The sequence below is a fragment of the Rhineura floridana genome, chromosome 15 (assembly GCF_030035675.1).
Source record: "Rhineura floridana isolate rRhiFlo1 chromosome 15, rRhiFlo1.hap2, whole genome shotgun sequence".
NCBI classification, from domain to species: domain Eukaryota; kingdom Metazoa; phylum Chordata; class Lepidosauria; order Squamata; family Rhineuridae; genus Rhineura; species Rhineura floridana.
In genome coordinates this window covers 1,367,367-1,392,301 of record NC_084494.1, presented here as the reverse complement: position 1 = coordinate 1,392,301, position 24,935 = coordinate 1,367,367, and the positions used below count along the sequence as shown (strand labels likewise).

The following is a 24,935-nucleotide window of genomic DNA, read 5'->3' as shown; positions in this document are numbered from 1 at the left end:
CACTACCTTCTGGAGACGATCCGCCAAGTAGGAGCGGAGCCACTGCCAAGCAGTACCCCTGACTCCCAACTCCGCGAGTCTCTCCAGGAGGATACCATGGTCGATGGTATCAAAAGCAGCTGAGAGATCAAGGAGAATCAACAGAGTTACACTCCCCCTGTCCCTCTCCCGACAAAGGTCATTGTACAGGGCGACCAAGGCTGTTTCTGTGCCAAAACCGGGCCTAAAACCGGATTGAAACGGATCTAGATAATTGGTTTCATCCAAGAGCACCTGGAGCTGGCTGGCAACCACCCGTTCCAAGACCTTGCCCAGAAATGGAACATTCGCTACCGGTCGATAGTTGTTCAAATTATCTGGGTCCAAGGATGACCTCTTCAAGAGAGGTCTCACTACAGCCTCCTTGAGACAACGAGGGACAACTCCCTCACTCAAGGAGGCATTGATCACTTCCTTGGCCCAGCCGGCAGTTTCAGCCCGGCTAGCTTTAACTAGCCAAGAAGGGCAAGGGTCGAGTACCGACGTGGTTGCACGCACCAGTCCAAGCATCTTGTCAACTTCCTCAAGCTGCACCGACTGAAACTCGTCCAACAACTGAGGACAAGACCGTGATCTAGGTACCTCAATGGATTCAACTGTCCTAACATTAGAGTCGAGGTCCCTACGGATGCATGCGATTTTATTTTGGAAGTGCCCCAACATTAGTTAGTGCACCAACATTATGATATCAGCAGTTTTATTTTCAATTCATTTTCTAATGATCTCTAGCACGGAATTCGCCTTTTTCACAGCTGGGTTGACATCTTCATTGAGCTATCCAGTACAACCCTCTGGTCTTGTTCCTGGTCAGTCACCACCAGTTCAGACCCATAAGCATGTATGTGAAATTAAGAGTTTTTGCTCCAGTATGCATCACTTTACACTTGTTTACATTGAATTTACACTTGTTTACATTGAATCGCATTTGCCATTTTACTGCACATTCCCTCAGTTTGGAGAGGTCCTTCTGGAGCTCTTCGCAATCCCTTTTTGTTTTAACCACCCTGAACAATTTAGTATCATCAGCAAACTTGGCCACCTCACTTTGTCAAAAGCTTTTTGAAAGTCAAAGTGCATTGTGTCAACTAGATTATCTCTAAAGTTTGTTGACACTCTCAAAATCACTGAACAAAGAACAAAAAGAGTACTAAAATTGAACAGTTACTGTCTTTAGACTTTCAATCTGAAAGACACAATAAATAAGAAAAAAAGTGTGTGTGGGGGGGAGGAAAACACAAAGCCAGGCATCAATTCTTACAGTGACAAAGTACTTATAAGGACCAGATGGGACGGATACGGTTCAGAGAGAGAAGGAGCTGCTTTCTCGTGGTGCCGGCGTCAGTGGCCTCCCCCTTCTCCTTCTGCTCTGCAGCCTGGTAGAGTGTCTGCCCAAGGTGAGGAGGGAGAACTGAAGGCAGCTGGCCTCTGCGCAGAGCCGAGAGGGAGCCCTGCCTTCCATCTCTCCTTCTGGCTGCATTTGCCCTTGCAAGTCATCTGCCCATTTGTGAATCAGACCCAAGTTCTCTGTGAAAGGCTTTGGGTGGAACCACATTCCTGCAGAAGTGGAGAGGGAAGGGAAATGAGTGGCTCCTCATACGCAGCAGGCCCTCACAGCCTGAGATGTGCTCCCGCCACTTCTGAGGATTATGGAGGTGGCTTGGCACACCTTTCTCCCCATTGCCAATGCTAATTTTAATTCTTGGAATCCAGAGTGCAGCAGCCTGAAAAAAGACCCAGATCTAAAGAAGTACAAATCCATCTTTGGGTTTGTTTTCACAGCTCGGGTTGAATCGCCTTCCTCTTTGCTGTCTGCAGTCTGGAGGTAGCACGCTTGCTGAGTGTTTGCCAAATGATTCACATCCTTTCCTTACTAAGCAAAACACTGGAAGTGTTTATAGTTTATTTACAACCAAAGTGGGCTTCAATGAGATCTAATTCCTCTCCCTTCTCCGCTCTTGGCCTTCAGCCAGCACACATGCAGCTGGCTTTGTGGAAGGGTGCTTGCAAGCGAAACTGCTACAGAAAGAGCCACGGGGACGTCTCCGCCTAGTGGCAGTGAGAAAGCACCCCACGTGCACGTGTGGACCCGGACGTCCTGGGCCCACGTGTCAGCTCTTCTGGCTTCCTCCTCGCTCTCCCTGATGCCCTTTCAGTTGGACGCGAGGCAGCCAAGCACTCTGATGGTGGGTGGGGTGCGCCAGCCTGGCCGTGTAAACAGCTGCTCCAGGGCAGTGCAGTAGGGTGACAGGGGGAGCTATGCAGCTTGGCCTACTGCACAGATGTCCCAGGCTCAAATGGCGCCACCCTTCCCCTGCACACCAAGAACACCCAGGTCCCAGGTTCAGAACCAGCATCTCCACTTAAAAAGAATCAGGAGCAGGCACTGGAAAAAGTCTCTGTCAGAGCCCCTGAAAAGCTGCTGCCAGTCAGAGTAGACAATACTGACCTAGCTGGACTATGTGTCTTATTCAGTGTAAGGCAGGTTCTTCATCTCATTTATCCAAGAAGGAGGGAAGAAATCCCACCAATAGCTGGGAGCTATTAGATATAAGCGACCTTCCCCCTCCTTCTTCTAGCTCATGAAGCGCTGGCCTTGCCCTTCAAAAAACACCCAAAAGTGGCAATTAAAAGAGCGATTCAACCTTCAGCCTGGTCAACAGAGGGCTGCTTTCCAGAGTGGGCGAGCACCTGCTTTTGGTCACCAGGCGGTTCCCCAGCTTGATTAAGTCCCTCCAGCAGCCATTTGCAGCTGGAGTTTTCTGACTATTCTCCTTCTGTTAATACCGCTGGGGAAGGGAAGGAGGGAGGGGGGAGGAGGAGTTGCTTGCAAACTGCATTGTCCCCCTGCAATCCTTCTGCCGAAAGGAGACATCACCGTGTACTGCCCAGATACAAATTATCCATCCTTGGATGCTGGAGACACACTATCAGATTATAGAAGGATAAATAGGTATCCCCAGAGTCACTCCTGCTCTGGCAGGATTCTGGGACAATGGCACATTTCTGACAGTGTGCATATATATTCATAGCTAGAGTACAGCCAGGGCAAGCAGCCCTCTTGCAAAGAAGTCAGAAGTGGCCGCATTGGTCTGTTGCAGTGACTGCAGGGGCAGGATTTTCTTTAGGCTGCAACACTGAGGAAGACCGCAGTATTGGCTCTGCTGGGAGACACCTGAGATGATTCTATTCCAGTTAATGGACTCTAAAGAACTACAATGTGACTTTAAGAACTCATGCCCAAGTTAGTGTTTGTTTTCCTCTTCCCTTTTCTTTTGTGTGGTGCCTTTTAGAATGGTGAGATTGCATGTAGAGACCTGTCTAGTTTTCACTGACCTTGTAAAGCAGTGTAGGGACCCTGTGATCCTTACAGCCCTGTAGTCAGCCCTCCTTGCTCTCTTTGGTGGAGAGAGGCACACGTGCCAGTCAATCCCCTCCCCTCATTGCTAGAGATGACGTGAGGGCCACGCCAGCGGAAGGGAAAGGCACTGACCTTCCCCCTCTCACCTACTCCATCCAGGGTGTGTCTTAACTTACATGAATGAAGTTTAATCTGTTGAATGTCTGATTCATTTTTGAGAGACCCCCGGGAATACCAGACTCAAAAGCTTGACTTTGCCTATAGCTACAGTCCACTTTCACTGGTGGTCTGTCTCTGTGTTCTGGTTCTTCATGAGCTGAATTACTGTGGAAAAAACAGTGAGTGCCTGAGCTTGGCTTTGATGCTGCATTAGGTATCTCAGTTTTAGATTCCACCCGAAAAACAAACTTGTCCATACCACAAGTGTAGAGAAGGTCAGAGAGAAAATAATTACTCTTTGAGAGTCCCTCCTTTCTTGTTCCTGACTTTTAGATTTTCCTTCCTGTTGGTCAATCAAGGGAAACTTTTTAACTGGCCACTATATAAAAGATGAACTAAGCAATTGGAAACTAACTGTGGAAAGCAATTGGATTTTTATTTTTTAATGGTTGCTGGATTTTTCTATCCAGAAACCCTGAAAAGACCTCATGCTAAGCTGCATATATTGGGAAAATCAGAAATTAGGCCTGAGATACAGCCTAGGTGTCCAGCCAGCCAGCTAGCAAACAGTAGTGTATACAGAAATATTTCTATTCCTCTTTGGCTGTTTTCATCCTTTGCCATCAAGTAATCAAATTGCCACTATGATTGTGACTATAGCTCGAGCCTTAAAAGAGTAAAAGGTAGCCATTTTTTCAGATCACTTTAAGTTCTCTTTATTTCACCCTTTAGCAATAAGCAGCGGCGTCACTAGAGGGAGTGCGGGGGTGTGTGGGCCTTCGGCACGCACCCTCCCAGGTGTGTGGACAGGGTGGCTGGTCTTGCGCATGCATGCGCATGCATGCACACACACTCACCACACGCTCCAGGCTGGCAGTGGGAGGCCTGTCCTGGCTTCACTGCCAGTGAGCGGGCGCCTGCTTTTGGTTTCGCCCACCCACCGCCGAGGAGGAGTTGGCGCGGGGCAACGGTGCAGGGTGGGGCAGCTCTGGGTGTCACCCCCCTCAGGGTGTCACCCGGGTGCGGTCTGCACCCTCTGCACCCCAGTAGTGATGCCCCTGGCAATAAGCACCAAATCCTGCTCTACTCATCATAATAACTGCAGAATAAACAAACTCTTACTTCTTACTGCAAGCAAACAAACATGGTTTTTTGCTGGCTGAGTAGACAGCACAACTGAAAGTGAAACTGAAAATCAGAGCAAAGGAAAGTCTAACTCTAGCCCATAATACAACATTCTATTATTCAACTCTTAAAGGGTCATGTTACTATATAGGGTTTCCCCCCCCCCAGGATCACTTAAGTAATTATAGGGTGATTGTGATCATGAACAATCCACCTGCAGTCAGGGGAAATCTTGAGACAGCAAATTTTTGGGGGTTCTTCCAGATGAGGCATTTGTTGTGACCTTGCCCTGCTTTATTCACTGAATTTTTCAAAGGGTCCTATTCTTAAATTACACCTTCCTTAAAACAAGCTGGAGAGCCAGTATGGCATAGTGGTTACTGTGTTGGACTATGATCGTCACCTGGGAGACCAGGGTTCAAATCCCCACACAGCCAGGAAGCTCACTGGGTGACCTTGGGCCAGTCACTGCCTCTCAGCCTCAAAGGAAGGCAATGGTAAACCACCTCTGAATATGGCTTACCATGAAAACCTTATTCATAGGGTCGCCATAAGTCAGAATCGAGACAGAGACAGAGTGGGGATTCTGTTGTATAAATCTATGGTGCAGCCGCATTTGGAATACTGTGTACAGTTCTGGTCGCCTCATCTCAAAAAGGATATTATAGAGTTGGAAAAGGTTCAGAAGAGGGCAACCAGAATGATCAAGGGGATGGAGCGACTCTCTTACGAGGAAAGGTTGCAGCATTTGGGGCTTTTTAGTTGAGAGAAAAGGCGCGTCAGAGGAGACATGATAGAAGTGTATAAAATTATGCATGGCATTGAGAAAGTGGATAGAGAAAAGTTCTTCTCCCTCTCTCATAATACTAGAACTCGTGGACATTCAAAGAAGCTGAAAGATTGGAAGATTGGAAGATTCAGGACAGACAAAAGGAAGTACTTCTTTACTCAGCGCATAGTTAAACTATGGAATTTGCTCCCACAAGATGCAGTAATAGGCACCGGCTTGGATGGCTTTAAAAGAAGATTAGACAAGTTCATGGAGGACAGGGCTATCAATGGCTGTGCTCTGCCACTCTAGTCAGAGGCAGCATGCTTCTGAAAACCAGTTGCCGGAAGCCTCAGGAGGGGAGAGTGTCCTTGCACTCGGGTCCTGCTTGTGGGCTTCCCCCAGGCATCTGGTTGGCCACTGTGAGAACAGGATGCTAGACTAGATGGGCCACTGGCCTGATCCAGCAGGCTCTTCTTATGTTCTTACGTTGGTGTACTGTCCACCCCACTGCCCAACAGTCTCCCTCCTTGAGCTGGTCGAGCTGGTCTCAGCATTGCTGTTGCAGTTCCCCAGGTTGATAGTCCTGGGTGACTTCAACATACATTTTATTTATTTATTTTATTCGATTTATATACCGCCCACAGCCCAAGGGCTCTCAGGGCAGTACACAACATGGATAAAATACAATAAAACCACAAAAACAGCAAAGTATACATTATTAAACAAGTAAAGAACCTGATATAGATTAAAAACACAAATGAATTAAAATGCCTGGGAGAATAAAAAGGTTTTAACCTGGCGCCGAAAGGATAAAAGTGTAGGTGCCAGGCGCACCTCATCAAGAAGACTATTCCATAAATTGGGGGCAACCACTGAAAAGGCCCTAGATCTTGTTACTACCCTCCGAGCTTCTCTGTGAGTCGAAGCTCGGAGGAGGGCCTTAGATGTTGAACGTAGTGAACGGGTGGGTTCATATCGGGAGAGGCGTTCCGCTAGGTATTGTGGTCCCGTGCCGTGTAAGGCTTTATAAGTCAAAACTAGCACTTTGAATTTGGCCCAGAAACAAATAGGTAGCCAGTGCAAACGAGCCAGAACAGGTGTTATATGTGCAGACCGCCTAGTCCTCGTCAGCAGTCTAGCAGCTGCGTTTTGCACTAGCTGTAGTTTCCGAACTGTCTTCGAAGGCAGCCCCACATACAGAGCATTGCAGTAATCCAATCTAGAGGTTACCAGAGCATGCACAACTGAAGCGAGGTTGTCGCTTTCCAGATAGGGACGTAGCTGGGCTACCAACCGAAAGTGGTAGAACGCATTCCGTGCCACCGAGGCCACCTGCGCCTCGAGAGACAGGAATGGATCGAAAAGAACCCCCAAGCTACGAAACTGTTCCTTCAGGGGGAGTGTAACCCCATCTAGAACAGGTTGAACATCCACCATCTGGTCAGAGAAGGCACTCACCAACAGCGTCTCGGTCTTATCAGGATTGAGCTTCAGTTTGTTAGCTCTCATCCAGTCCATTATCGCAGCCAGGCAACAGTTCAGCACATTAACAGCCTCACCTGAAGAAGATGAAAAGGAGAAATAGAGTTGCGTGTCATCAGCATACTGATGACAACGCACTCCAAAGCTCCTGATGACCACACCCAGCGGCTTCATGTAGATGTTAAAAAGCATAGGGGACAGGACCGATCCCTGCGGGACTCCACAATGGAGAGTCCAGGGTGTCGAACAATGTTCCCCAAGCACTACCCTCTGGAGACGATCCACCAAATAGGAGCGGAACCACTGCCAAGCAGTACCTCCAACTCCCAACTCCATGAGTCTCCCCAGAAGGATACCATGGTCGATGGTATCAAAAGCAGCTGAGAGATCAAGGAGAATCAACAGAGTAACACTCCCTCTGTCCCTCTCCCGACATAGGTCATCATACAGGGCGACCAAGGCTGTTTCAGTGCCAAAACTGGGCCTAAAACCGGATTGAAACGGATCTAGATAATCGGTTTCATCCAAGAGCACCTGGAGCTGGCTGGCGACCACCCGTTCTAAGACCTTGCCCAGGAATGGAACATTCAAATTATCTGGGTCCAGGGAAGGTTTCTTCAGGAGTGGTCTCACTACTGCCTCTTTTAAGCAACTAGGGACCACTCCATCTCTCAAGGAGGCATTTATCACTTCCCTGGCCCAGCCGGCTGTTCCAGCCCTACCAGCTTTCACTAGCCAAGAGGGGCAAGGATCCAGTACAGAGGTGGTTGCACGCACCAGTCCAAGCACCTTGTCAACGTCCTCAAGTTGTACCAACTGAAACTCATCCAATAAATAAGGACAAGACCGTGCTCCGGATACATGCCAAGATTAGACTCACAAGTCCAGCTCAGGACATCATGGCTGCCATGACAACCATGGGGCTGTCTCTAATATCATCTGGACCAACGCATGTGGCAGGACACACACTTGTTCTTGTGTTCTGTTCGGGACAGGAAGGTGATCTGAGGGTGGAGGGGTTCTTAGTGACTCCGTTGTCATGGACAGATCACCACATGACAAGGTTTAGACTTTGTGCCCCCGGTAACCTTCGCAGGGGCGAAGGGCCAATTAAGATGGTCCGCCCCCAGAGACTCATGGATCCAGAAGGCTTCCTGAATGCTCTGGACTTCTGGGTGAGCACCTGTGGCGGGTTGAGGTTCCCTGAGTGAGCTCTGTATCAGGGAAATTTCAAGTGGTAAATATGCTGTTTAGGAGCATTCATTTGAACAGCTAAAGTTCCTCTCTGTATAAGGAGAGTGCCTGAGATTTACCATAAGTGTCTCGAAACATCTTTGTTTGTAGGAGACCACTGAGGAGTCAGAGGTTGAATGCGAATGGAGCGGAGAATGAGACCTAGGATTACAAACAAGCTTTACCACTTAAAAGAGCCTTGTGTTAGGCACAAGATCCGCGTACAGCTCACCTTCTTAATCACTTTATTGGGGCTATTTATGTTGGAAGAGAGGTCTATCGAAGGTCAGTTGAAATTCAAGCCTTGGTGAATTACCTTTTTTTACGTGCTAACAACGAAGAAAAATGGCGGTTATAAGAGACTTTATTTAAATTTAAATGGCAAGGAGCTTAAAAGGAACTTGAATATAGAAAGTGTGTAATGGATAAGGGGTTCTCATCCTTGAAAACTGAAGACTTTCTGACTCAAAAAGATTGTTTTCTTATCTGATAAATCTGCCTTGCTAGTCTGGATGGTGGGAAATATACTATTCATTTTATTTTACTTTATTCATCTTTGGCAAGGTGTATGATAGGTGGAAAGCTAACTGTGGTTCTATGATGAAATTGTCGTTAGGTAGATAGTTACAAGCTACAAGCCTGAGCCGGAAGAACAAGAAGAAGAAGAAAAGAAGAAGTTGGGGAGGCTTGTCCCTTTAACTTTTCTACATCATGAATACAAGAAAGACAGGCAAGAATGAAGAAAAGATTACTGAAAGAAGGGGCTCCACAGATACGCCAGAAAGGTCAAGCTCTTCAGACTTGGTACAGAAAATGATGGAAGAAATGAGGTCTATGAAAAGTGATTTACAACAAAATATGGTAAAAATGAGTTTAGATATAAAAAAAACAGATGAAACAAGAAATGGATAAAATGAATACAGACTTAAGAAAACAAATGAAACAGGATATGACTATAATTATGAAAAAAGAAGTTAATGAGATTAAAGAAACAATAGAGCAACTGGTGGGGGAAGTAAAACAAGTTACTGAGAAAATGGGGATCTTAGAGTGCAAAACTGAAGTCTTAACTAGGGAAATGGAAAAAGATTTAGATAATGTGGCATTGTTAGAACTCAGAGAAAAAGAACATTGTTTGAGATTGAGGGCGATTCCTGAGGATTTGGATGAAGATATTAGAGAAAAAGTGGTCAAGGTTATAGCAAACTTTTTGAAATGGGAGGAAGAAATGACTGAATTGGAGATAGATTAAGTCTATAGGATAAACACACGATATGCCACACTGAGAATGTAAATGTAAATGTAAAAATGTAAATTTAATTTTTAGGTCGCCTATCTGGCCGAAGCCACTCTAGGTGACATACACATCAAATTTCAATAAAATACAATAAAATACAATAAAATATAATATAATCAGCAGTAACAAAAATAACAACATATGCAGTACACAACAACGGGCATTCAGTATGTAATTAGCCCATCCCAGCGGTCCCAAAGGCCTGTCCAAACAGCCACATTTTTAAGGCTCGGCGGAAGGTATCCAGGGAAGGGGCATGCCGAAGATCAAACGGGAGGGAATTCCAGAGAGTGGGGGCCGCCACCGAAAAAGCCCTCTCTCTAGTCCCCACCAACCTAGCTGCTTTTGTTGGTGGGATTGAGAGAAGGCCCTGCGTGGCTGATCTTGTCAGGCGGCATAATTGGTGATGCTGGAGGTGCTCCTTCAGATAAACTGGGCCAAAACCATATAGGGATTTAAAGGTTAACACCAACACCTTGAATTGGGCCCGGAAAACTACTGGAAGCCAGCGTAGATTAAATAATACTGGCGTAATATGATCATGGCGGCGACTGTTTGTAAATAAACGAGCCACCGCATTCTGTACCAGTTGAAGTTTCCAGACCGTTTTCAAGGGTAACCCCACATAGAGCGCATTGCAGTAGTCTAATCGAGAGGTGACCAGGGCATGTACTACCAGTGGGAGCTGATGAACATGAAGGTAGGGTTGCAGCCTACGTATGAGGTGTAATTGGTACCAGGCTGCCCGGCTCACTGCCAAAATCTGAGCCTCCATGGACAGCCTGGAATCAAGAACAACCCCAAGACTGCGGACCTGGTCCTTCAGGGGTAATTGTACCCCATTAAACCTCAGGTCAACAGGACCCAACCTTCCTCTGTCTCCCACAAGCCGTACCTCGGTCTTGTCAGGATTTAGCTTCAGCCTGTTCCTTCCCATCCATCCACTCACAGATTCCAGGCACTTGGACATGGTCTCCACAGCCAACTCTGGTGAGGACTTAAACGAGAGATAGAGCTGAGTGTCATCCGCATATTGGTGACACCGCAGCCCAAATCTCCTGATGATGGATCCCAGCGGCTTCATATAGATGTTAAATAGCATGGGAGAGAGGATAGAACCCTGTGGCACTCCACAAGTGAGAGGCCAAGGGTCTGAAACCTCATCTCCCAATGCTACCTGTTGATGCCTGTCAGAGAGAAAGGAACGGAACCACCGTAGAACAGTGCCTCCTATTCCCAGTCCTTCCAGGCGATCCAACAGGATACCGTGGTCAACGGTATCAAAAGCCGCTGAAAGATCCAGGAGGACAAGAAAGGTAAATTCTCCCCTATCTAATGCCCTCCTCATATCATCCACCAGAGCGACCAAGGCTGTTTCAGTTCCATGTCCAGTCCTGAAACCCGATTGGTATGGATCCAGAGAAGAGTTCCAAGAGATGTGTTGGTGTATTTTGTTAGGAAAAGGACTAGAGATATTGTTCTACAGCAACATTTTACTGTTAAAATGCAAGTGGGTGATCAAGAAATAATTGTGCTCAAAGACATTCCCATTAGGATCTTGTGTAAGAGAAAAGACTATATGTTTTTGACAGATAAACTCAAACAAAGTAATATCCAATTTCGATGGGACAAACTGGAAGGTGTTATTTTTATATACAAACACCAGCGGTTCAGATTGAATACTGTACAGAAAGCAAGAGAATTTTTGGAAAGATTTAAAGATAATATGGAGAAACAACAAATGAAAGATATTGAGTCAGCAGAGGCGAAAGTAGGACAGCAACAATTTATCCCTGAAATGGAGGAAGATAACTTGGTATTGGGAGATACAGGAATAGACACTTTTAAATTACAAGCTTAATAATGGCTTACAAATATTTAACTTGGAATATTAATGGAGCCAATGCTCCACAAAAGAGGGGGAAAAATTCATTATCTGAAAAAGTTAAAATTGGATGTAATTTGTTTACAGGAAACTCATATCAGGAAAAAGGATACAAAGTATCTGATTTATAAGAGTTTAGGGGAAGAGTTTGTTTCTGCAGGATTGAAGAAAACAAATGGAGTTGTCCTGTATATAAATTCGGTACTATGTCCAAAGTTGATATTAATTGATGAACAGGGTAGATATATAGGAGTGGAAATAACTATACAAGGTCTTAAGACTTTAATTTTGGGTATTTATGCACCAAATGTCGACAAAACAAGATTTTATAAAGCACTTGTGGATAAGTTGATAGAGCTCTCATATGAGAATTGGTGTATTATGGGAGATTGGAATGGTGTGGTATCTCCACAAAGAGATAGAAAGTCTGGAAGAAAAATTAAAGTGGCGCAGGGTAAGTTGCCAAAGATCTGTTTTGACCTGCTGGACAACTTAGAACTATTGGACGCATGGAGACACATTAATGGGGATTTAAAAGAATATACGTATTTCTCTGAGAGACACAGAACTTTCTCAAGAATTGATATGATTTGGTTGTCAAAATCTGCAGTGACTAATGTTTCTAAGGTAGAGATATTACCAAAAACTTTTTCGGACCATAACCCTGTGATATTAATTTTTTTTAGAAAAAAAGAGGTACATTTCGATGGAGGCTGAATGAGACTTTAATGCAGAAAGAAAAGGTGATTGCAGATTGTAAAAAGAATTTAAAAGAATTTTTTGAAAAGAATTTGAATAAAGGAACAGATGTTACAATGGTTTGGGATGCTAGTAAAGCTTTTATGAGGGGATACTTTATTCAGTATAACTCTGTATTAAAAAAGAAAAAACAAGAGAAAACACAATTAATTTTGGATGAGATAAAAAGGAATGAAGATGAATTAACGAAAACTCCTGCAAAGATATCTATTATAAACCTAATTAAGATGTTACAAAAACAGTTATCAATGTTGACAGTGAGCGAAATTGAGACGAAGATGAATTATGTCAAAGAAGCTTTGAGTTTGCACCAGAAAAGTGGTTGGCATATAAATTAAGAAAAGAGAGAAAGAAAAATTTGATATTAAAAATTCAAGAAGGGAATGAGGTATTGACAGACAACATAAATATCCAAAAGGCTTTTTACCAATATTATTCATCTTTATATAAGAACCAAGATATTATGTCTGAAAAAATAGATGAGTACTTGATTAGGCAGCAGTTACCAAAAATTACAGATGACCAGAGACAAACTATTAATGGACCTATAACGGTAAGAGAGATGTCCGAAGTTATTAAAAAGGTTAAATTAGGAAAAGCACCCGGGCCAGATGTTTTATCAGCATGTTATTATAAATGTTTGGAGGAGGAACTTTTGTTACCTGTACAACAAACAATGAATTCCATTCTACAGAATGGAAAGATACCTGACAGCTGGAAAGAAGCTAATATTGCTTAATTCCTAAAGAGGATCAAGATCTGACTTTAACAAAAAATTATCGGCCAATATCTTTATTAAATAATGACTACAAGTTATTTACAACGATCTTAGCGGAAAGATTGAAATTAATTTTGCAGAAAGTTATTCATGAGGACCAAAGTGGCTTTTTACCTAAAAGACACTTGCGAGACAATGTTAGAAGTGTGTTGGACATATTGGAATATCTGGAACAACATAGTGACAAACAAGTAGCATTGTTTTTTTTAGATGCAGAGAAGGCTTTTGATAATTTGAATTGGAACTTTATGTTTAAAGTCTTGGAAAAGATGAATTTTGGAGCCAATTTTATTAAATGGATTAGATCAATTTATACATTACAGAAGGCACAAATAATTGTGAATGGTGAACTAACAAAGGCCTGTGAAATACAAAAAGGAACGAGACAAGGATGTCCACTGTCTCCACTTTTGTTTATATTGGTCCTTGAAGTGTTGCTCAGAGACATAAGACAAGAGTTAGGGGTGTAAAGATTAAAAAAGAAACACACAAATCGAGAGCTTTCGCTGATGATTTGGTGATAATTTTGGAAAAACTTCTGGAAGGATTAGATGTGTTAATGGAAAAATTAAAGGATTTTGGGGTATTGGCGGGCTTTAAGATTAATAACTTAAAAACGAAGATGTTAACAAAAAATATGGGTATACAAGACCAAATTGCAGTAATGGAAAAAACTGGTTTTACAGTGGAAAAAAAGGTGAGATACCTGGGTGTTACTATTACAAATACGAACAGTATGTTATTTCAAAATAACTGTGTTAAGATATGGACAGAAATTAAGAAAGATATGATGAGATGGGATAAATTACAGTTGTCATTATTGGGAAGAATCTCTGTGATAAAAATGAATGTATTGCCTAGAATGATGTTTCTATTTCAAACAATACCTGTGATAGCAAATGATTTACCTTTCAAACAATGGCAAAAATATATTTCTAAGTTTGTATGGCAAGGGAAAAAACCAAGAATTAAATTAAAATTACTACAGGATGTAAAAGAAAGAGGGGGATTGGGATTGCCAAATTTGAAATTGTATTTTGCTGCCTGTTGTTTAGTTTGGGCGAAGGAATGGATCCTGTTGAGAAATAAAAGGTTATTGGAGTTAGAAGGGCATGACCTGAGGTTTGGATGGCATGGTTATTTGTGGTATGATAAAGTTAAAGTTAATGTAGATTTTAAAAATCACTTTATAAGAGGTGCTTTGTTGAGAATATGGCATAAATATAAACCAAGGCTATGCACTAAAATGCCACTATGGATTTCAGTGCAGGAAGCTTTTTATAGAAATGAAATTTTAGGAAAAGAAAGGTGGCTAACTTATCAAGATCTTTTGGAAAAGGAACAAGGCGAATACAAAATGAAATCGAGGGAACAGCTGGCAGCAGAGGGTTATAGTTTTTATTGGTTTTCTTATTTACAGTTGATGGAAAGATTTAAAATTGATAAAAGAATCTTTAATTTTGAACAAGGTAAATCTGAGTTTGAAATGAGTTTGTGTACAAATGATGAACATGTAATTGCCAAAATGTATAAACTTTTGCTAAAAATTGAAATGGAAGAAGAAAAAGTTAAAGACTGTATGGTAAAATGGGCTAAGAACTTTGGATATAACATACAAATGGACCAATGGGAAAATATGTGGGCAAAAGAGCTGAAATTTACATTGTGCCAAAATCTTAAAAGAAAACTTTTATAAAATGATGTATCGTTGGTATATGACCCCAGAGAAACTGTCAAGAATATACAATACTGTTCATAATGAGAGTTGGAAATGTAAGCAACAGGAAGGGACTTTTTATCATATGTGGTGGACATGTAAACAAGCAAAAACGTTTTGGAGTCAAATACATAAATTAATGCAGAGAATTTTAAAGATTAATATTCAATTTAAACCAGAACTCTTTTTGTTGGGCTTGATGGATGTACAATTGGAAAGGAATCATGGAAGAGTGATTCAATATATGGTTACTGCAGCGAGATTACTATATGCGCAAAGATGGAAGAATACAACATTACCAACAATTGAATGGCTACTAAAACTAATGGACCTGGCAGAAATGGATAAGCTGACGTGTCTATTGAGAGAAAAAACAACAGCCACATTTCTCAAGGATTGGGATCCCTTTTTGAGTTTTTTGCAAGACACAGAAAAGGAATTGGTGATATTGGGATTTGATGATTAACTAGATTATTTAATTGAGAAAAAAGGAGATTACGTAATTTATGAGTGAACAAGGTATCTTTATATGTATCTGTTATAGCTGATCGAAGATAAATCGGAAGTCACCTGTTTTTGCATTTTTTTCTCTTTATCTTTCTTTTGTATTTCATTTGTATTTTATTTTTAAAAATAATAAATAAATAAAAATTATACTGAATGCTCTGGGGGATATTCCCAGCATGGCTGGCGCTACTGCCAAAGCCCTGGTCAATCTCTGGAATATGGAGGTGACCCGGGTGGTGGACACTATTGCTCCAAACAGCCCTCTCCCACCAGGGAAGGACCGTAATACACCTTGGTTTACTCAAACTTTGGGTCTGATGAAACGGCAGGGACAACAGCTAGAGCAACAATGGAGAAAAACTCAGTCCACTTTCGATTGAACACAGGCTAGAGCTCATTTTCAAGCCTATCATGTGGCGGTGATGGCAGCGAAGAAAGTTCACTTCTCTGCCACCATTGCGTCTGCTCAGTGTCATCTGGTGATGCTTTTCCACATGGTCCAGGGTCTTTTGGGCTCTGGCCCTACATTAGACTCTGAGCCCTCAGTTGCTCATGGTGACATGCTTGCGAGGCACTTTGCAGACAAAATTGCTTATGTTCGGACTGACTTGGACTCCTCACTAACTATAGTTGTGCCAGATATCCCTGAAGCTTCCTCTGGTCATTTTTCTATGGATATTTTTCAGCTTGTAAAGCCTGAGGATGTGGACAGGATTCTGGGTGAATCGAGGGCCACTACTTGTTCCCTTGACCCTTGCCCATCCTGGTTAATCAAATCTGCCAGAGGGGGAGTGGCTGACTGGTTGGCACATTTAATGAACACTTCCCTAAGGAAAGTTTCTATGCCAATATTGTTGAAGGAGGCTGTGATAAGACCTTTGTTGAAAAAGCCTTCGTTAGACCCTGCGGGTCCTAACAACTTCTGCCCAGTCTCTACTCTCCCCTTTCTGGGCAAGGTGATTGAGAGGGTAGTGGCTTCTCAGCTCCAAGTTTTCCTGGATGAATCGGACTATCTAGACCCTTTTCAATCGGGCTTCAGGCCCATTCATGGGACAGAGACTGCCTTGGTCGCCCTGCTTGATGACCTATGCCAGGCATCAGACATGGGGAGTGCATCCATTGGTGCTGCTGGACTCCTCAGCAGCCTTCGATATGATCGACCATGGTATCCTTCTGGACCATATAGCTGGGATGGGATTGGGAAGCACTGGTTTACGGTGGCTCCGGTCCTACCTAACGGACAGGACTCAGAAAGTGGTGCTGGTAGACTACTGCTCAACCCCCTGGCCGTTGGCCTGTGGGGTACTGCAAGGTTCTGTTTTTTCTCCCATGCTCTTTAACATTTATATGAAACCACTGGGAGAGGTCATCAGGAGATTTGGAGAACTATGTCACCAATATGCTGATGACACTCAACTCTATCTCTCCCTACCATCTGATTGCAGGGAGGGACAGCTCATCCTAAACAGGCGCCTAGAGGCTGTGAAGGGCTGGATGTGGGCTAACAAACTGAAACTTAATCCAGACAAGACGGAAGTACTGCTGGTCAAGGGAAAAACTGCATCAGGGATGGGGTTGCAACCTTTACTGGATGGGTTTGCATACCCCTTGAAGGAGCAGGTCCGCAGTTTGGGAGTCCTCCTGGATCCTGCCCTGCTGCTTGAATATCAGGTGGCTGCAGTAGCCAAGAGTGCTTTCAGCCAACTAAAACTGGTCTACCAGCTGCATCCATTCCTGGAGGCAGTTGACTTGGCCACAGTGACACATGCATTGGTGACACCGAGGGTTGATTACTGTAACACACTCTATATGGGGCTGCCTTTGAAAACGGTTTGGAAATTGCAGTTGGTTCAAAATTCAGCAGCCAGAATGTTAACTGGAGCATGGCGCAGGGAGCATATCACCCCTGTGCTTCATCAACTCCACTGGCTCCCAGTTTGTTTCTGGGCCCAATTCAAAGTGCTGGTTCTGACCTTTAAATCCCTAAACGGCCTTGGACTAATATACCTGAGGGATCGCTTACGCCCATATGTACCTGCCTGGGATTTAAGTTCATCTGCCTCTGGTCTCCACTGTGTGCCTGGAATAAAAGATGTTAAGACTGACAGGCACGCGGGAGAGAGCTTTTTCAGCTGTGGCCCCCAAGCTCTGGAATACCCTACCCCAAGAAGCCTGCTCTGCTCCCTCCCTGTTGGTTTTCTGGAGACTTCTGAAAGCGATCTTGTTCCGGAGAGCCTTTGGGACTGAAGGTAGAGCCTGACACTGGTTTTATGCATTCTACGTTAAATTTTACCTTTGTAGTCCCGTTAGTACCACCTCCTATATATATGTGTGTGTGTGTGTGTATCGTATTTTATGTATTTTAATGTTTTTGTGATTTTACTGTTTACAATTTTATTATGTATGTGTTTGATTTTATTTTTGTAAGCCACCCTGAGTGCTCTATTATAGGGTAGAAGGGTGGGATAGAAATATTTTAAATAAATAAATAAACTTCAGAATAACCATATAATTTCAGCCTCTCAACGACCTGTAGGCCAAGGTAGCCCAATGAAGCAGCTAAAATGGGATTTGGCCCAGGTCTCCCTGGCGCTCTTACGTGCTATTCTGCACTAGCCCTCCGTTTGTTTGGTCTTTCTTGGCCATGTGTGGCTTTGCCCATTTGCTCAGTCATTGGGTGCTGCTCCTGGGCCTGCAGTCCTCCCCGTTTTGAACGTGGGTGCCTGGCTTCTTCCACGGGCTGATCTGATGAATGGATCCGATCACATTTCGGAAAGAAGTTGGACCAGATGGCCAACCTGTTCCTATCATGTGTTGGCCAGCATTCCAAGCCTTCTCTTTCTCATCGTTTTCTGGAACAAAATGCCGACGGCAGCTGAGGATGGCTCTTCAGGGTTCCATGATTCGGCGGGGCCAGTTCACAACGTGACTTCCCAGCTTGCTCACCCCCCACCCTTTCCACCTCCTCTGGAATAAACCAGGTTTTGTCATTTTCAGAAGGGTAGTAGCTGTGTTGGACTGTTGCAGAAAAAAGCAACAGAATCTTGTGACACATTATGGTATATGCCATAATTAATTTGTTAGGCTTTAAGGTGCCACAAGACTCTTGTTGCTTTTGTAAGTTTTCATTTGGCTTTCCTAAACTGACATTCAATACATGTCCTCCTACAGGATAATTCTATTAGGTTTTCTTACGTGAAGGGGTTCTATGAGCAGAACCTGCTGCGTCTATATTTCATTGCCACAAGTTGTGTTTTGTTCTGCAATGAACTCCAACTCACTACTTAATCTCAGCCTAATGTGCGTGACAGTTTTGGGTTACTGCCTTGTCTACTTAGCCCTGTCCGATTGGTTCCAGGTCTGCAACTACGTGCAGTCTGAGCTGGGCTTGGCTATTAGCTTGCTAGAGTGAGCGGCACTGCTGGGGCATCATCAGCTCCCCAAAGGTGCTCCAGCAAAAATCACAAATGGCTCCTTGGCTGACAGTGCCCTAGAGTGATCTGGGGGACCCAGAAATGTAAGCAGCAGTCTTGGCTCCAGAAATGGGACACGGCTGCTGTTTCCTTGCACTGCTGGCAAGGGCTGAAGAAATCCTGCCAGTTTCTCTGAAACAAACAGGAACACAAGCTAACCATGACTGCTGCTGTGACACAGCCACGTTCACAACTGGTCTAAAGAAAATATCCTTGCAGGATATGCGAAGATAGACAGAAAATACTGCGGTGGGTATACCCTGAGTACAAGGAAGGAGAACCCCTCCCCATCCCCCTTCTGGACTTAGGATATTCAGACCCCCAGGTGCAATGGCCACTGCTTGCATTTGGACTCTGGCCACAGCATCTTGTTGTCTTTGCTGCAAGAGACCACTCTTCTGCTCCCTATGTGTCTGGAGGCATGTGGGTTCTGGACCCAGCCAAGCACAGACTCAGCCAGTGGAAGAGCTGCTGTTTTATCAAGTGCAGGGGCAGGTCAGTGCAACAGCTGCAACAGCAAACATGGCAAGCTCCTCTATGACTCTTTGCAGCAACTTGGACAAGGGTGCGTTTGGCTGCCATCTTGCTTGCTGCCTCCAACCACTCAGCACCACTTCCAGCCAGAAATGATGCATTAGGATGCGTTGTGCAATGTTAACAGTGAAAGGGCATCTGTGAGTGACAAGCACAAGTGCTGGGAGGTGGCCATAAGAGTGCACAGACGGAGGGAGAAGAGGCATCTGCAGTCTTGTGCCACTTTCTCCGGGAGACGGCAAAGGCCTTCTTCTGCCATCGCTGCCATCCCCAGCGGCTTAGTATATTTTAAATATTATAATAGACATTGTAATAAATATTATAGTAAAGTATAATAAAATGTATTTGGTAAAAAGAGATGGAAAATGTAATAAAGGGGAACAAGAAGCTAAAAGTGCTTGGATATTATTAAGCCTTTAGAAGCTTTTCAAGGGATGCAAAAAGAGGAGCAAGAATGAGGGAAGTGGAAGAACTGCCAGAATGAATTTAAAATTGTATTATTTTAATAGTTTCTATCCCTTTTCTGTCCCAAAGTGTACTCCAAGCAGCTCACAATAAACTGCTGCAAATAGTTATGTCAGAGAAAGCCAGTTTCCTTGTTCACGTTGCATAAAGGTGGAGTCTTCCTCCAGAACAAAAGGTGTGCAGACACGGAGGGGTGTTTTGCACTGGAGTATGAAACAAGGAACGAACCAACACGCCTAGTAAGAGCTGCATGAGTTTTCTCTTCCCCTAACCCTATACGGAAAGGCTTGCGAGTGCCCTCATGTGGACACACAGAAGGAAAGACGCCACACTGATTGTAGAATTTACTTCCAGATACTAGGGTGCCACAGTAGAGAAATGGGAAGGTGACCAACCTTCACAGGGCTGTTGTGACAGGAAACTTTGCAGAGTGAATGAAGTAACACATATAAAATTGATGTAAAGCAGTTGCCAGCTCAAGCCTGCTTCTCAAGGGGAACAGCGCTCATCAGGAGCAATGAAATATGTGGGAGAAATGAGGCATCAACGCCCCCTTGGCTCCTGACAACTTCAAGACAATTCCTAAGGCTCTAAGGGCCTGGCTGCCCAAAGGCCTATCCTGTTCAGCACCCTCAGAACACAAAAAGAGCCTGCTAGATCAGGCCCAAGGGGGCCCATGTGGGCCAGCATCCTGTTCTTACAGTGGCCAACCAGATGCCCCAAAGGGAAGCCCACAAGCAGGACCTGAGCGTGAAAGCCTCCTCTCCTCCTGCGTTTTCCAGCAAGTGCTATTAAAAGCATTCTGCCTCCGACAGTGGAGGGAGACAGAACCATTGTGGCTAGTAGCCACTGATAGCCTTCTCCTCCCTGAAATTGTCTAACCCTTTTTTAAAGTCATCCAAGTTAGCCATCACTTCCGTCTTGCAGGAGCGAACTCGTAGTTTAACTACGTGATGCGTGAAGAAGTCCTCTCTTTGTCTGTTCTCAACCTTCCAACATTTCAACTTCACTGGAAGGCTCCAAGCTCTAGTTTTATGGGGGGGGGGAATTCTACCTACTTTCTTCTCACCATGTACAATCATATACACCTCTCTTATGTTCAGGTCACCCCCTCTACTCTCCTTTCCTCCAAAACTAAAACACCCCAAACATAAGGGAGTTACTTCACCCCCAATCATTTTGGTTGCCCTTTTCTGAACCTTTTCCATCTCTACAATATCCTTTATGAGGTACAGCAACCATAATTGTATACAGTATTCCAAGGGCAGTTGCACCATAGCTTTATGCAACATAACACTATTATATCGGCAGTTTTATTTTCAGTCCTTGTCCTAATTCAGAGCTTGGAAAAGTTACTTTTTTGAACTACAACTCCCATCAGCCCAATCCAGTGGCCATGCTGGCTGGGGCTGATGGGAGTTGTAGTTCAAAAAAGTAACCTTTCCAAGCTCTGCTAATGATCCCTAATATGGATTTTCCTTTTTTACAACACTAGGGCAATTTTAATTGAGCTGTTCATCATGATCCCAAGAACTCTTTCCTGGCTAGTTCAGCTTAAGTGTATATATGAAGTTCAGATTTTTTTGCCCCAGCGTGCATCACTTGAACACTTGCTTACTGAACCACATTTGCCATTGTAATGCCCATTTACTCAATTTGGAGAAGTTCTTTTGGTGCTCCAAGCAATTACTTTTTGTTGTTGCCACTTGGCCCCCTCACAGCTCACCTCTAACTCCAGATCATTTATGAACAAATAAAAAGCACTGGTCTCAAGAGAGATCCTTGAGAGACCTTACTTACTAGTTACATCTCACCACCGGGAGAATTGCTTATTGATTTCTGCTCTCTGCTTTCTGTTCTTTCACCATTTACTGATACATAAGAGCACCAGTCCTTTTACCCTGTGACTAACTGTACTTAAGCGTCTTCAGTGATGAAATTTGTCAAAAGCTTTTTGGAAGGCCAAGTACACAGTGGCCATTAGATCACTCTATCCACATGCATATTGACACTAAAAGGCTAGACAAAGCTTAGCCTTGCAGAAACCACTGCAACTCTTTTAGTAAGGGTTGTTTTTCCATCTGCTTGTCATTTTATCTTTAATAATGCTTTTCATCAGTTTTCCTGGAACAGACATTAAGCTATTGGGCCTGTAATTCACTGGATCCCTTTTTAAAAGGAATGTTATATTGGACACTTTCCGGTCTTCATGTATGGAGACTGATCTTAGGGACAAGTTACATATTCTTGTCAGAAGAAGTCAGCAATTTCGCACTAGTTCTTTAAGAACACTTGGGAGGATCTGGATCTGGCGAGTTGCCCATTTTTCATTTGTCAACTAGGCTCAAACTTTGGCTCTTGCCACCATGATTTGCCTCCGTTCTTACAATCACTACTTGAGAAAGTTAGTTTAGGCATGGGGATCTGTTCTCTGTCTTCTGCAGTGAAGACAGATGCAAATAAATAATTTGGCTTCTCTGTAACCTCCTGTTCCTTCTATAGCACAGCTAAACTCCCTGGTTGTCCAAAGGTCCGACCACCTCCCTAGCCAGCTTCCTGTTTCTGCATGTTTCTAGTTTTTATTAATTTTGCTCTTAAGCTCCTCATATTCTTCTGTCCAGAACTTGTCAAAGTTTGTGTTCCTTTTTGTTCTCTTCATTTGGAGTAGGCTGCCATTTTCTGAAATACATCTTCTTTCTCCTTGTCAATCATGCTGGCATCCCTGGTGATTCCTTTCCTGATCTGTGTCATACATTCTAGCTGAGGTTCTATTACTATTTTTTTTTTGAACAACCCTCACACATTAAGGAGAAATTTGATCCTCCTCACTTTCCCTTTCAAATTTCTTTTTACCAATCCTTAATTATTTTTTTAAAAAACATGTTTCTTCTTTTCAATTCAAATGTGAATGTTCTGGACATGTTTGTCCAATGGTCCATTTCTATCCAGATTGAATTTGATAGCCCTGTGCTTGCTGTTCCTAACCAGTTCAACAACACTTCCATCTTGCACCATATATGATTCATAGGGTCGCCAAAAGGTGTAATCGACTTGAAGGCATATAATCACAACATTTCATTTAAAAACAAAGCCGTGTACAAACAAAAAACCCTAAAGTTAAAACCCTTAAAAACACAGTAAAAACAAAGGCCAACTATTGCAAAAAGGCATCTTCTTAATTCCTGCATAAGGCTGGTGGTAAAGCAGGTGACTGAAAGTTAAAACAGAAGGCGCCTGCTGAATCTCTTGGCAGAGCAACTCAGGGGACGACCAAAGCCACTTCTGCAGATTATCTCAGTGATTGAGCTGGGATGTAAGGGTACAGGTGGTCCCTAAGATACCCTGCATACAAGTTGTTCAGGGCTTTGCAAATTAATACAAGGACCTTGAACCTGGCTCAGTAGTGGATGGGCAGCCAGTGCAGATGTTTTAAGAGTGGTGTCACATGATGCTGGCCATATGCCGCCCTGGGCTCCTGCTGGAAGGAAGTGCAGGGTATAAATGAAATAAATAAATAAATAAATATGCCCCCATTAGCAGTCTGGCCGCTGCATTTTGCACCAGCTGAGGGTTCCAAACCAGGGCTGAGGGTATCTAGAAATTTGTTATGGCTGAAACACACATTTATCCAGTCTATGCGTATCTATTCCTGAAAAAAGAGACACCTCTGTCCCCAGCTGATCTTTTGGAGAAACCAATCACAAAACCCTCGCCCACTCTGTTTCTCACTGCTGCTCTGCTCTGGACAGCTGCAGGCAAGAATGGGGGAAGGCCCTCTGTACTCTGAGGGTGCAACACCAAGTTTAATTTACAGCACAATGCCTACAAGAAATGGTGGTGAGTGGACCAATAGGAAATGATCCCTGGCTACTGCTGCTGCTGGTTCACACAGTCTTCATTTCCAATCCAATCACCAGCACACGTCCAGGTCCCTACACAGAGCAGAATCCAGACCTGTGCATCTTCTGACGGTGGGTGGGGAGCTCCATCCAAAGGAACAGCAGCCCTGCCGAAGGTCTTGGCTCCTCTGCGTGGTGAGCTGTCCGGTGCAAGTTGGCTCTCTGCTACATATCCTCACACAGCTTCCAGGAAGAAGGAGACCTTCAGCAATACTTCTGAGAAACAGATCAGAAGAGGATTCTTTGTGGGAACTGATCATGATTAAGAATCCCAAGCAGAGACTCTGTGGGTGTGCCCTGAAACCAAATCTGCATAGCACTGTCATTTTCTGTAGGTCAGTGCTGGTTCAGATGTGCCCCTGCTCAGAGAGGATTGGCCTATTGGTGGCCATTTGCCATTGGGTGAGCCACTGAATCAAAGTCTCCAGTCAAACTCTTACCTCTGCCATGAACCCTCTCCCAGTATCAGCACCCACCCACTGACCTACCTTGCAGGAATAGCATAAGGATTACGACAAAGCAGCGTATGTGAAGGTGCGTTGAACACCTTCAAAATACGAATGTTGGTGATATCCAGAAGCAATGCCTCCATATTCAGTGGTACTCTACCTCTACCACACTACTAGGTGCTGGAGGTCTGGTTCGCTATTTGCCCCATCTCATCCCCAAGGACAAGCTCCACATTGGCATCACTACCTTCTACTGTGTTTTGGACTCCCTGCTGCAGCACCTGCTCCCAGGCTTTGGGGAGACCTTGCATCTCCATCATGTTCTCACAGCTGACCTGGAGGAAGAGCAACTTGACCCCCAGGTATCTTTTCAGGTGTTAAGGACAGATAAGCCGCCAGCTCAAAGAGGAGCAACAGGAACAAATCCCCACCCACCCTGCTCCATGAACAAAGGGAAAGCCCAAGGGGCCTCTGTCAGAGGCAACCCAATTGGGCGAAACCTCACAAATCAGAGAGACAAACAGAGCAATCCAGCACGGGACTATTTGCTCAGTTTACATCTTGCCAGATGCTCTCAACAGGAGTTTTCAGGGGCAATGAGAAGAGCGTGACTCTTGTCTCCATTACAGGAAGGAAATGAGAGCGTTTCTGGCAGCTCTAAATCTGCCTACCTATCAACAACACAGCTTGGAGTTGGAGAGGCAATGCCCTGGGAATAGCCCTGAGGCTGGGGCCCTGCAACCCCCACAAGCGACAACTGAATCAACAGCCCTTCACGGCAACTCAGCTAAGTGAGGCCTCTTATCCACAGCTGGAGACTGCAAGAATTCTGGTGTGCTGTGTTTTTTCTTCTTTTGTTACTGACTTGTATTTCAAAGTTTATTGCTAGACTAAGCTGAACAGCTAGCTGCCTTTGGGGTTTGTTTAAAGGCAAACGCTGCGTAGAGAAGTATTTTAACAAAGGCCTGTCTCTGGAGAACAGTAGGACCTTGCAGATGAAGAAC

At 44.1% G+C, this 24,935-nt stretch overlaps 1 protein-coding gene across 2 annotated transcripts in view; it reads right to left on the bottom strand.

Moving 5' to 3' along the window:
* AIRIM (AFG2 interacting ribosome maturation factor) overlaps positions 1-24,935 on the bottom strand; it is a 38,838-nt gene that overhangs the window by 5,663 nt on the left and 8,240 nt on the right. Inside the window, exons 4-5 of one of the 2 annotated variants that reach the window (XM_061596519.1) lie at positions 24,179-24,297; positions 23,363-23,698 (exon numbers count right to left, since the gene is read on the bottom strand). In XM_061596519.1, the coding sequence (XP_061452503.1) occupies positions 23,658-23,698; positions 24,179-24,297 (160 nt within the window). In that variant the 3' untranslated portion in view covers positions 23,363-23,657. Of the gene's footprint in view, positions 1-23,362; positions 23,699-24,178; positions 24,298-24,935 lie in introns of those variants that run through there. The other variant, XM_061596517.1, reaches the window with a different exon arrangement.